General features: G+C 33.3%; 2 protein-coding genes across 3 annotated transcripts; both read left to right on the top strand.

Moving 5' to 3' along the window:
* Window positions 1-3189: 3189 nt before the first annotated feature.
* Window positions 3190-6661, top strand: LOC109339483 (probable leucine-rich repeat receptor-like protein kinase At1g68400). 2 transcript variants are annotated; one of them, XM_019576934.1, is made up of 3 exons: window positions 3190-4581; window positions 5740-6378; window positions 6476-6661. In XM_019576934.1, exons 1-2 carry the CDS (start codon window positions 3249-3251, stop codon window positions 6357-6359), a joined length of 1953 nt encoding a protein of 650 aa, XP_019432479.1. In that variant the 5' UTR covers window positions 3190-3248; the 3' UTR covers window positions 6360-6378; window positions 6476-6661. The 2 variants fall into 2 exon arrangements, with proteins under 2 accessions (XP_019432479.1, XP_019432478.1); XM_019576933.1 differs by having other exon boundaries at window positions 5740-6578.
* Window positions 6662-9851: 3190 nt separating this feature from the next.
* LOC109339482 (caffeoylshikimate esterase-like) lies at window positions 9852-13840 on the top strand. The gene is made up of 8 exons (XM_019576932.1): window positions 9852-10215; window positions 11058-11087; window positions 11226-11355; window positions 11476-11622; window positions 11737-11867; window positions 12294-12431; window positions 13258-13356; window positions 13500-13840. The coding sequence occupies exons 1-8, from the start codon at window positions 9931-9933 to the stop codon at window positions 13713-13715; spliced, it is 1176 nt and encodes a 391-aa protein (XP_019432477.1). The 5' UTR covers window positions 9852-9930; the 3' UTR covers window positions 13716-13840.
* The last annotated feature ends 760 nt before the right edge of the window (window positions 13841-14600 follow it).

Raw genomic sequence — 14600 nt, 5'->3', positions numbered from 1 at the left:
TAGTGATATGAATAAGTTCTTCAAATATAAATTAAAATCAAACTTTTCTTCTTTAAGAATTCAAGTGGTGTTTATAACATGTAAATATTGAGAACTTAGTACTAAGCAATGAGAATGTGGGTTCACACACACGACAGTGTCTGCCAACACGCTAAGTAATTAATTAATTTGTGCAATCATTATTACAGAATGTAATAATGCAGTTGGAAAACATTTCATGACGACCTTACAAATTATATTCTAAACCTGATAACTTTATTTTACTGATTTCAACCTTACATATTAGGTAAATTTATTTTATATTCTGAACTTTGTTGTTTTTCTTAAGTTTAGAACATGATTGCATGACTTTATTTGATTTTATTGTAGTGATATGAATAAGTTTTTCAAATACAAATTATAATCCAACCTTTTCTTCTTTAAGAATTCAAGTAGTGTTTATAACATGTAAATATTGAAAACTTAAGCATCAAGCAATAGGAATGCGGGTTGACACACATGAGAGTGTCTATCAACACATTACATAATTACTTAATTTTTGTTTTATGTAATTGAAAAACATTTCATGACAACCTTACACATTACGTTCTAAACCTCATAAAATTTATTTCACTGACTTCGCCCTAACCATAAGCTTCACCTACAAAAATAATTGCAAGTCACTCAATTATTTGAAAGTTCAATTTAAAAAAATTATTAATTACACAAATCGAATAAACTCAACTACAAATTACAATATTTTATACAAAATACTATATTTGACATTTATAACATACAAAATACACATTGAGAACAATAGGAAAACGGGTTGGCAGGCACGGTAGTGCTTGTCAACACGCTAGTATATAGTAAAAATTGTATACAAATTCCAAATTAATGATATATGAGATTTGAGATGGGATAGTTTCACAATTGGTTTTAAGATATTTGTTCAATTTTTATCTTTTAGTGAGTCCAATCATCCGATTTCAAGTTGTTAAAAATGGCGACTGAGTTTTCATCGGATTAAAGTGGGTTGACAAATTGAACAATTTTCTGGTCTATATGAAACTATTCTCCTATCCGGTTTGTGGCTGGATTTGTCAAATTCTTAGGTCCAAACAACATTGGTTTGGATGGAATTTAGAATGGTTGTAAATGGGAAATAATTAACTAAGGATGTTTTAATTAAACTCTTCCGGTTAAGGATAGAGAACCAAAATGGATAATGTAAGTGGACATGGCATACATGTTGAAAGAAGAAGATTATTATAGCTAGAACCAAGAAGAAGAAAAGAAACTCGTGTTCTATATCTTGAGTAAACTTCGCAATTGAATAATGATGATGAATTACAAGGGAAAAGTCACTTATAAAGAATAATCAAAAGGAAAACTAACAAATAGAATTAACTAACTACCATAAAACTGACTTTTTATTATCGGCTCTTAGTAACTGAATTTCCCGCCAAAATCTGTTCTTCATTTTATGAACTGGTTTGGGCTATTATTGGGCTTGGAAGACTTTCTTATATGTCAACATATAACGACTTTTATTGAGAAAGGTTAATTCTTTATTCTCAATCCTTGTCCTAGGTTGATGATAACAAAGGAACGCCAATGTCCTTGACTCCTTGTGACTTTGTCTTAAAAAAAACAAAAAATGAATTGAAGGCAAATGAATGAAAGATGAGGGAAGGATTTCCTAAGAAATGGAAGGAAAAAACAAGGGCAGGATCAAATTTTGGAACTTTGCTTCACAATCAAATGTCTATGCCTAACAGCACAAGAATCCATTGCATGAATGAGATGGGGAAGTGTGTAGTGATCCTGAAGGATATGACAAGAAAGGCTTTGGTGGTACTTGCAAGGTGTCAACATTATATTCCCTTCAAGCACTAGGTATCGAGCCAAAATCCCTTGTCCCCAAATATTCCTATCCTCATGTATTAAATTAATTAAATTCCACCAACTAACATAAAAAAATTATGTTTTATTTTTTATGTTTTTTCTTTCAAGTATGTGGCAATTTTTAATTGGATGGGAACACATTGAGACACAGAAAATGGGATAGGTGATCCCATCCCACTAGTATCATGTTTCTTATCTTATCTCTGCCACTTTCATTCAAGTGAGACTCCTCTCAAGTAATGGAGAGGCAAGTGACTTTTTCCTTTGTATTTTAAAGATAAAAGTGTAATATCATTTTAAATAAAAGAGATATGAATGTCAATATGTGTTGCATTTTCTTTACTTTTACATAGCACTTGTCTCTTCATTAATGGAGAGAAGTCTCATTCATAACATTACTCAAGCAAGCTCTTCATTTAGTTCAAGATGCTTATAGACACAATAAGGAAAATATATTTGACCGGTACAATCAACATTAACATGGTGAAAAGTTCAATTCCTATGACGTTTTATAATTCAATTAGCAATCAGCTGTGAAGTATAGTTTCAATTTAATTGGTAGATCCTCACTCCTTTATCTCTTTGTCCTTGGAGTTTGTTAAGTTGGACCAGTGGTAGAGGACGTGTATGGTATGCCATAAAAATTCTTAATTTCGTATGTAAGTTAGTGCAGTAGGTACACTCACTAACTAAAGGTTTAACCTAAAGGAATAAAGTGATGAATTACTGTATAGTCATAAACTAAAGTGACTATTCACCCAAAAAATAACAAATTGATGAGGCTAGATATAATTTTCAAAGGAATTGATATATGATTTAAAATATTCAAATGTAATGTAATAAATAAACTAGTTATTCCTAAATTATAAAGTCATACATTAGTTACAAAGGTTACGAGCGTAAAGATTTGGTTTAGTTTTTTCTTTTTGTACTTTAGAATCGAAAGAGATAGTTTGATTTAATTTGGTTCATCAATTAACTTTATTTTAATGCAACATGGTAAATTTTACCATGTGTTTCTAGGATTGACATTGTGTTAACATTCCAATATAGAGTTGCATTTGCACAAATGTTATAAAAACTTCGGTAGTCAGTTTTGCTTATATAAATGTATGAGATAGAGAGGGAATCATATAATTTTGTATCAAATGCTACTTATTCAGTTGATTATTCATCAATTTTAAACCATATTGGTTTTCAAGTTTGATTTGATTCAATTTCATTTCACCAACTTAAACACATTGATAAATCCTCATGGTTTTAGCATAAATTACAAAGTGAGTATATATAACCCTACACGCAAAGACACAAACACCAACCCCACCACACTCTCCTCACTCCTCCTTCTCCCCTCACCAAAAATGGCAACACCACCACCACCACCACCACCTTCTCTCCCACTTCTCCACCTCACCATCTTCACCTTCTTCTTTTTCCACCACCTCCTCCTCACTCAAGCCACCCAAACCCCCGATCTCCACCCCTTACTCTCTTTCAAAACCACTTCCGACACCCACAACAAACTCACCACATGGAACTCCACCACCCACCCATGCACCTGGTCCGGTATCTCATGCCTCAACAACCGCGTCTCACGCCTCGTCCTCCAAAACCTCAACCTCACCGGTTCCATTCTCCCTCTAACCTCTCTAACACAACTCAGACTCCTAAGCCTTAAACGCAACCGTTTCAATGGCACCATTCCTTCTCTCTCAAATCTCACTTCCCTCAAGCTTCTCTATCTCTCTCATAACAACTTCTCTGGTCAGTTTCCATCGTCGATCACTTCACTCTCTCGCTTGTACCGTCTTGATCTGTCGTATAATAACTTCTCCGGTAGGATTCCGGTGACGGTTAACAATTTGACTCACCTTTTAACTTTGAAAATTGATGGTAACCGAATGAGTGGTCATATTCCAGATATTAAACTCCCTAGTTTACGTGACTTCAATGTCTCCGGTAACAGATTCTCCGGTAGAATACCCGTATCTCTCTCGGGTTTCAACGGATCCGCTTTCGAGCGAAACAAAGACCTATGTGGAGCTCCATTGCAGAAATGCAAAGACATTGCAACCCTAATTTCGCCGTTAAATCCTCGCAACATTACTTCAGCACCAACCGTACCATCTTCTCCGAGCTCAAAGCCATTACCCGGTAACCCGACCCGAAAACACGGAGCTCCGAAAATGTCTCCGGTGGTTTTAATCGCAATTATTATCGGCGACGTTTTGGTTCTCGCTGTAGTATCACTGCTTCTGTATTGTTATTTCTGGAGAAACTACTCAATTAGAGAGTCAATGTCAAACTCAGATTCGAAGGTTCTAGAAAAGATTGCTTATTATTCTTCTTCAAGTGCATACCCTAATGGGTACGGAAAGGGTGGAATGGTGTTCTTTGAAGGGGCGAAGAGGTTCGAGGTGGAAGAGTTGTTGCGTGCTTCTGCTGAAATGCTTGGGAAAGGTGGGTTTGGAACATGCTACAAAGCTGTTCTTGAAGATGGGAGTGTTGTTGCAGTGAAGAGGTTGAAAGAGGTTAATATTGGAGGAAAGAAAGAGTTTGAGCAACAAATGGAAGTTATTGGAAAGTTGAGACACCCCAATGTTGTTAGTTTGAAGGCTTATTACTTTGCTAAAGATGAGAAGTTGTTGGTTTCTGATTACATTTCCAATGGTTCCTTGTTCTGGCTCCTTCATGGTAAGTCATTTCATTTTAACAAACACATATTGATAGAGATTTATTATCTTAAATCTTGTCTCATATATTGTTTCAGCCAATGAAAACATATATTATTTGTGTTTTATTATCATTGGGTCATGATAATATATGAGATATGATTTAGGACAAAAATCTCAGTTGGGATATATATGATCTAACTTTTTTCTAATTATTATTATTGATGAAGTTTTAATTTCTAGTGCTAGAGATTTTTTCTTGTTTAGTTGTTCTTTGGTGATCCATGTCATATACATTGGAGAAAGTTTTATATCTAACACAAACTTTACCATTTTATTCAGAACTATGATCGGTTATGCATGACATTAAACACTAGACATAACTTGTTTGGTTATTGGTTTGCCCTATCTTATGTTCTTTTGGGTTAGTTGCTTCTTACTTGAGAACAAAAGTTGAGTGGTTTCTTTATGAAAATTTTCATATCGATCAAACAGATAAAATAAAGAAAATAGTAAATAACCAACGAAGTCAGTGACCTAATTATCCAGTGATGATGTTGCAGTAGGCAGGGCTCACCCATGTAATTTAGTGCACATCATTAAACAGCAGTTCTTTGTCGGGGCCATGTAATTTAGAGCCTCTTAATGATTTGAAATTGGACCATGTGATCATTTATTTTATTTTATAGCATAGGATCACCAAACCTAACACTAATATAGTAATATAGTGCCAGATCTAACACTAAGGTGTATAATACTATTTAAATAACCCTTTCACATCCCAATATATATTTTCCCATCTTATAGTAATACACAGATAAGTATACAAGTAACGAAACTGTTGCAGCAATTTGCAGTCAAAATAATTATTAAATGTGCAGAACCTGCGCCATCTGTTGACCATTTAAGAATATGTTATGCTTTACTATTTTTCACAGACTGTGTTCAACTGTGTGAGATCCTTTTCTTTAAAACAAAGAAAAAGAATTACACTTAAGTGTCTTAAATATATTTCCTCTTTTGCTTTCTGTTCTTTTGCAGAACAACCTTTGTCTTTTTGCTTTTTTATCTTTAGCCACTGAATACAAAGAATATTACAAAAAACAGCAACATAGGTCCCTACCATTCTGAATAAAATATAACTTCATGGGTTAATTGGAATATTTTCTTACTTGAACAGGTAACCGAGGACCCGGGCGAACCCCACTAGACTGGACCACACGGCTCAAAATAGCAACCGGTGCGGCTCAAGGTGTTGCTTTTATTCACAAAAGTAATAATAAGCTCACCCACGGTAACATCAAATCCACCAACATCCTCGTTGACGTGGCAGGCAATGCACAGGTAGCAGATTTTGGTCTATCTATTTTTACGACCAGATCAAATGAAAGAAAGTCCAATGGCTACCGTGCTGCCGAGGCATCATCTGATGGTCGAAAACAGACCCAGAAGTCTGACGTGTACTCCTTTGGTGTCCTCCTCATGGAGATCCTGACCGGGAAGTGTCCCGCCATGGACGGTGGAGACTATGTCGGCGCTTCGGTGGACCTTCCGAGATGGGTCCAGTCCGTTGTGAGGGAGGAATGGACGGCTGAGGTGTTTGATCTGGAACTGATGAGGTATAAGGATATTGAGGAGGAGATGGTGGCGCTCCTTAAGATAGCAATGGAGTGTACTGTAGCAGCACCTGATCAACGGCCCACAATGTGCCACGTGGCCAAGATGATCGAGGAGTTACATGGGAGCAATGCGTCAACGTTGGACTCGGTGTCTGAGTCACCCTCGGTGTGTGAAACATAGTTACATAATTATCTCATTTGTGCTACTTACCTACCTTTAGTTCATGGAATCTAGTAAAAATAATATAAATGTGACAAAACTGCATTCTTATGATATGAAGATGCAGGTCCAGGTAGAGCTTAATAAGTAAACTTTTGATTTTCACATTTTAGGAATTAGGGTAAGGGTGGTGTTATAGAAAATTATAGAGTTTATTATTGAATTCTGTTATGACTAAAGTAATTGTGATGTGATATGTTATGTTATGTTCATGTAGAGATAATTGTAACAAAATTTATTAACCAGCATGTTTTAGAAGTTTAGTAATGTTTTGATGACATATAATTTTGGTCCTTTCCAAATACAGATGAAGTTGTTCTTTAATTGTATCTTAACAAGGTATATGTAAAGTGAAAACCTGTGAGAAACTAATTAACGAGATATATGAAGCAAATGTAATCAATATTTGGAGAATGGGTCAACAATAGGATGACGATGAGTCCTAGTGGATCAGAGTGGTGCCATTTATGTTATGGACTATCCAGGTTATGAAATGAGAATATGAAAATCTTTGAAAACAAAATGTAACATAATATGAAATGAGTAATTTTGTCTTAAAATTACAATTTAAATGTTATTTTTTTTGGTTATTAAATATGGTACTGTTATTCCCACACACACGTATACGTTCACAATTTTGACCAAACTTGGGCCAAGGAACCATGTATCTTGACGTTCATGTCTCAATATGCTATGGGGGCTAGTTTAATTGATAGACCATTGATAATTGAGTAAATTACATTTAGTTTTAATAGTGAAATTTTACTCAAATCACTCATAATTATATACATATATTATATTGATTATCCCTATAGAACATATAATTGTAATTTATTAAACAAAAAATGGTGACAAACACTTTAATAAACAAAAAATGGTGATAAGTATAAATAAATAAACAAAATATGATATATTGTGAATAAAAATTCAAATAGTGTAAGAGTTCATGTCTATTCATTATTTTGGTTAATTATAATATAATATAAGAATGATTTAAATACCTCTTTAGAATTATTGATGCAATTTGTAATGAAAAAACAATAAATAAATAATGACTCTTATGCTATTTGAATTCGTCTCCATAATATACTATGTTTTTTCAATTACATTCGTCACCATTTTTGTTTAAGAATTTATATTTATCGCTCATATAGGAGTAACCAGTATAATGCAATGTTGTGAAACCTGAGCCGAACGTGATCTCGTATTAGGTTTAACCGATTAAACTGTTTGTTTTGACCGGATGATTTTATACATAATTAATATTTTTTATCTATAGATATATAATTATATATAAATGTAAAATTTTATATAATTAATAATCATGTATAATTACATTGAAGTAACATCTCTTTATCTTTTTGGACTGAAGTGAAACAAAATATTAGAATAGTGTTTCATTTTTTTTTAATTTTTAAGTGAACCGTCCGGTTTACTTCCCGTGTTAACTCGGTTTACCTGAGTTTAACACGGTCGGACCAAAATTTTTCCGGTTCAAAGCAGTCCAACCCTCACTCGATTAAAACGGTAAATCAGAGTCGTTTTCAAGTGTAGTCAATAGTCAAATCGGTCGAACCGTCCAGCACGGTCCGATTCATATATGTGTGTGTGTTTTTTTGCTAACCTAGGTAAATGGGTTTTCTAGTTGGAGTAGGTTAGGATTGTGCACCAAAAGTTTTGGACAAAATTAACCTTTATATTTTAATTGTAATAAAATTAATATTAGGGGTAGTTTTATAATTTCCTTTTCAAAAAAATTCACCCCTCATCCCTAACATTCTTTCCCCTCCTTCATTAACCTGCTCATCCCAAAACACCAAAATCTCCTTCACCACCATAACCTATGCCACCACTGCACCGCTGCACGCTCGCGCCGCCGCACCGCACCACTGCGGAGTCGTTTAAAAGAGGGAATGATGATTTTATAACTTCACTAAAATTCAATAAATGTTTTTGTAATTTACTCTTGAGAATTTAAATTCGGAGAATATATAAATGACCTTCTCTCTTATTTAAAAAATTACACTTATTTATCCTAGAAGGATAATTAGTGTAATATATGTATATGATTAGAGAGTATAGTCAGAAGTAATTTGTATAGATTTAAAAAAGGGAGATCCATTTAATTTTATTAAAACTCAGAAGATATACGATATAACTTTATGACACTCACCAAGTTCTCCTGTGTGCTGGCCACATGGACTGTGATATACGAATACGAGTATATGGTAAACCGTATACTGTGTGCTAACAAAGCGAATAGTAACTGCTTCGGGTCAAAGGCTAATTGCACTTATAAAAAAACGATTTAAAAAACCTTTTTTTCATTTCGGAAGTGCGAAAAGTGTAACCACACCATTTGAACAAAAGAATTATAAACATTCTGAGTGTCCACATTGAATGAGTCAATCATGAATGATGTAGATACAATAAACATGAGTGCATGCCATGTCCAATACTCCACTGGATAGACCTCATAGGTGACACCAAAGTTTTTTCAAAGGTATTAATTAATTATTTTTAATGAAATAAAAATAAAACTTATTAGTTTTTCCTTCCCAAATTTATGAGGGGTAACAAGCTAGGTGAGAACAGATTTTGTCTTAAATAGATTAAACTTATATAATATATAGAAGTCTGAGTCTAATCTCTTAGTATGTTTATAAAATTCAAAGCCTAAGTATGACCTACTTAAAAACCTAATATGTTTAAAAGTTTGTTTGACATGTTAGTTTATTTAAAGTCCTACTATACAATATAATTATGAAATAAATCACCATGTCTATATTTAAATAGGCTAATAAAACTAATATTAACTAACTTTTCTAATCCTAACAATTAAATTATGTTTTTGTATGCATTTTTATATTACAATTAAATATATAATAAGATTACTTATTTTAAAATGGTATAACGTCAACATTATCATATAATATAACTAAATAAGTCAATCTATTATGTTTAATAAGTCTTTTAGATGACTTAAAATATGCTTGTTAAATTAAATATGCTTTTAAAAAGATTGAGTCTGATCTGTTTATGAAAACCCCTAATCTAACCTATTATGGATCAGAAAGACGTGACCTATTTTCATCTTTACCTTAATCTAACCTACATTTGTTTTTGATAAAAAATGCAGACAATGTATAAATTTTAGAGAAAAAATATAGACTAAAAGTTTTATATACTATTAATCTATCATTTACCATTACTTTTTAATTATCATTAAAAAATAATGCAAATGAGTAAGAGATAATATATGTATTACCTGTCTATAAATCTTTACTTAATTTGGTTTATAAATAATACACTACAAGTCTTGTACAAATGAACGGTTCATATGATGTATTGACTATGACTATTTTTATCCTTGGAATCGGTAATGCCATAATATTTTTTCCAGAATACCATCACATGCTCATTAACTCAATCACCACGTGTATTTGCTGTTCTCTTTTCCAACTTCAAACTGAAATGTCTACATTTTCATCTCTTCTATTCCATTTCTCATTAACATCACCAACTACCGACCATGGACCTATCTTCCACATTCATATTCCGATCAACACAAACACTCATTTCTCCAATCAACAAACCTTTCAACCATAATCTACTACCCTTTTCAACTAAGCTCATAACCAAACCCAACAAGACCACTTCACTAACTGTCTCAGCAAAAAAAAAGACACCCATTGAAGGTGTTAGTGATGAGTTAAACGACATAGCTTCTTTTAACCTTGACTTTGCTTACACTCGTAGAAGGGTCCGAGAAGCTTTTGCTCAAGTGCAGTTGCAGCTTGATCATTGTTTGTTTAAGGTTTAGTAATTTATTTCAGTTCTGGTCATGGTTAATGCAAAGCTTCAATATTTAGATTTTAACTTTTATCGAGTTTAACTTAATTATACTCCATATCTCTTATATTCTAAAGTTTATAGTTTGTGAGCAAGACCCAACCCTACTTGCTCACTCGGTTTGGCCTTATGATCATCATGCCCAAATATGGCCAGATTTTCACTGGGTTTAGGGCCGAGTTTGAGTTCAAAAATTAGACCAAGTTAATATTTACAATGAGTTTGTGAGTGGGTGAGGACTTAGACAAACATAACTGCACCACACGCGTGCGCACTACCTCTGCCGCCGCCGCTGTCCGGGTGTTGACCAAGTCAACACACGCATGTAACACGGTTGGATGGCACACGAGAGTGACCTGTAACACAGTTGGTTGGATGGCGCATGTAACACGGTTGATAGTCTGCTTGTACAATTTTAGCAGTACCACAAAATATCTTAGAGAGAGCAACTTTACCCCACCAGCCAGTAAAAATTATTTCGTGTCATTCTGTTGCGAATTACCGTAACAACATATAATAATAAGTAATAGTGAGAATACTTTATTGTACACATTATGTTTAATCGAGTCTAGAGTATGAATCAAAGGCTGACACGATAGATATTTGGGGTTGGGTCTAGGGCCAAACCTTACCCCACCTATGCTCAGTTAACCCTGAGGCCAGTATACAAGTTTTGAAACAAGAGGATGTTGATTGGAATTAAGTCAATGTAGTTTCCCTTCATTGTCTGCTATAATTTTACTGTATTGTGTGTGTTTTTGGCATTATTCATGAATCAATTACTGATGTTTCAACCTCTCATGCTAGAATGCTCCTGCTGGGATCAGAACTGAAGAGGTAAGATTTTCTGCATTAGCTGTTTATTTGTAAAGTAAACAAATTCAAGAATAAGTTGATTTTTGATTTTTTTTTCATTGATTAGTTTATGTTACCTTGGTGGAAAATGTGATTAAAAATATTTTACTTGTGAAGTAGTGGTATGAAAAGAATTGGAGGGGATTGGAAATTTTCTGTAAAAGTTGGTTGCCAGAATCTGGAGTTCCAATCAAGGCCTCTGTGTGTTTCTGTCATGGATATGGCGATACGTGCACCTTCTTCTTTGAAGGTCTATCATAATATCATTTCATAAAGTTTCTAAATTACTTGAGTAGTATATTTCTACGGAAACTTGAATTCAGATTCATCCTTTATGATTGGGGGAGAATTAATAATTTTTTTTGTTCAGGCATAGCAAGGAGAATTGCTGCATCTGGGTATGCTGTTTATGCTATGGACTATCCAGGTTTCGGTCTTTCAGAAGGATTGCACGGTTACATTCCAAATTTTGATGATTTGGTGTATGATGTTATAGAGCATTATGCAAAAGTTAAAGGTGTGATTTTATAGCACTCATGTGAAAATGTTTAATCTGGAAACAGACTCTCCGCTTGCACTATATAGTCTGAAAATATTTAATGTTGATCACGCTTCGGATTTCAATTGACAGCAAGGCCTGAAGTTAGAGGGTTGCCTCGATTTATAATGGGACAGTCAATGGGTGGAGCAGTTACTCTTAAAGTTCATTTGGAGGAGTCAAATAAGTGGGATGGAGTGGTGCTTGTAGCACCAATGTGTAAAGTAAGCTCAATCCTTTGTATGCAGTTACTCTTAATAGTCCTATTCAGGGACATTAGATTAGTTGCTTGGGGTGTACTTAATTAAAATGAAAATTTAAAGAATGTACTAATGATGATTTGATTTCACCTATTCAGGAACATTAGAATGTTTGGGAGTTTTGGACATTTTTTAGATACCATTGTTCATAGAATTTTCATGCACATAATATCACTTTGGTTAGGCAGGGCTTGTTGGTCCATATAAAACAACTTAATCATATTTACATTATATAGAATAAGCAACATATGGTGACAAATAATTCTGAGTTGACTGAGAGATATTATCTGTTTTTAGTTACCTATAAAACAGATAGGAGTATGATTTGGGGAGTGTATAGGAGTATCTGATAGATGAAGCATGATTTTCTGATCTTGTGTTGCTGGAAAGATTGCAGATGAGGTGTTACCACCAGATCCAGTTATGAAGGTATTAACTCTTTTGTCTAATGTGATGCCAAAAGCAAAGCTCTTCCCAAATCAAGATCTAGCTGAGTTGACTTTCTCAGAACCAAGCAAAAGAAAATTGGTTGGTAACTTTGTGATCAATCTTAATTCTTGAATTCCTATAGAGTACAAAATGAAATCAATAACTATTTGTCTTCAATGTCATGCTTTTCTTAACAAAATTCTTTGTAATTCATAATTGATTGGAAGGTCATAACTTGTCATTTATGCTTCAATTACTAATTGATGATATTATCTACTTAATTAGTCATATGACCACATTGTAACCAGTCATGCTCTGATGCTGTTAGAAATTGGTGATTCCTTGAACATTTATAAATATGCATAGGGATCTCCACACAATCATTGCATGCGTCTACATGAAGTTAACACTTTTTCCGAAAGGGCCCATTGTTCTTTCTGTTGGGAATGTTTGAAATATATTATTGTCTTAGTGTAACACTGCCTAATATTGGAATGGAATTGAGTAACCAATTTTATATATTGGACTCAAGTTACTTGTTATAATATGCACCACACTTCAAATGCCTCATTGAGATCCAATATAAACTTATATACAGTAACTTGAGTTTGTTGCACATTTATGTTTTAACATTATCATGTAACTTCATCCAAAACACTATTTGTCTTACATCTTAGTTAATCAATATTTATCATCTTAAACATGTGGTTTATTAGTTTATACCTACTTCAACTTGTACTACACAACCAATAGTGCATTGCATTGCAACACATCTTATTGATTTCATGCTATATTAATCAACAATGCAATGTGCCTCTTTTGTCACTATCTCCACTCTTTCCTACCCCTTTCTTAATGTGTCATATTACTCTTTTTAACACACATTTTCATTCCAATTACTAATTACTATTCAACTCTTTTTTAGGCTGTTTACAATGTTGTTTCCTATGGTGATAATCCACGATTGAAAACTGGCATGGAACTTATAAGAGCCACAAAAGAAATTGAGTCACAAGTGCATAAGGTTACTTTCCTTTCATATTCTTTTTAATCTCTCCATTCATTTTTGCTATATTTATTCATCTTTCTTGGTATGCAATCATTTTCATATGAACAAAACAAAACAAAACAATTATTTCTCATATGGGTGGAGTTTGGTGATTGCAGATTTATGCTCCATTATTGATCATGCATGGTGCAGAAGATAAGGTGACAGATCCATTAATAAGCCAATTTCTTTATGAGAAAGCATCAAGCAAAGATAAGACTCTAAAGCTTTATGAAGGTGGATACCATGGCATTTTGGAAGGGGAAACTGATGAAAGAATTTTTACTATTCATGATGACATAGTCTCATGGCTTGATTCTAGAGTCAAAAAATAATACTTTCATGGTTTTTCAGTTCTCTTAACTTCACGTTTCCGGTTTTTGGAAGTGATAAATAAAAGCTAAAAAGTCCATTGATTAAAAGTACATTATTTATAAATTCCTATTGATACTAGTATAATCCATTGGATTTTATTATATGACTATTTATGCATATACTTTTTATTATTCATGTGTTTTTGTGAGTTAAGTTTTGGAGGAGAAATAAGAAAAAAAAGAAAGAGAATGTTTAAGAGTCATGAGATACATTTGTGAGGTAGTTCCGATACTTCCTTATTAAAATGGTAGAGCCATTAAAGAAATCTTCTTTACTAATCAAGAAGTATGAGAGAAAATTATGAATGAGAAAATGAAAACTTATATTGAATTGAGTTACAAGGAATAAAGGAATCACCCTTTATATATACCACAATGCCTAACTAATATATAACTAGTTAATCGATTAATTAAACTTTTAATCGATTAACGAAAACAATATTACAATAAACAAACTGAAATCAACTAACAACTTTAACACCCCCTCAAGCTGGAATGTGTCAAACATTCTAAGTTTGAAATGATTGTGATGAACATCACACATACTCTAATACCTCATCTTGCTAGTGAACGAATCTTCACCTCTCAGTCTTGAAATCTGAACGTGAAGCAATACTGACGCTTAACCACCATTTGGTAGAAGCAATTTCATTCAACGTTTAACTATCTTTTTGATAGAAGCAAACCAATAATAATGGATGAAAGAGAGAAATGAGATGAACCTTATATGTTGCTTCAATGAAGAAAAAATTACACACTATAATGTTGTGCGTTTAATGAGACAAAGGGGTAAAGAAATTAGAGTAATAAAAAAATGAAATAATTAGGGGTAATAGATGAAAGAAT

Source organism: Lupinus angustifolius, unplaced genomic scaffold (genome assembly GCF_001865875.1).
Source record: "Lupinus angustifolius cultivar Tanjil unplaced genomic scaffold, LupAngTanjil_v1.0 Scaffold_77_17, whole genome shotgun sequence".
In the NCBI taxonomy this organism is placed as follows: domain Eukaryota; kingdom Viridiplantae; phylum Streptophyta; class Magnoliopsida; order Fabales; family Fabaceae; genus Lupinus; species Lupinus angustifolius.
The sequence above is the reverse complement of the archived record's forward strand: the minus strand, read 5'-3'. Positions and strand labels throughout refer to the sequence as shown.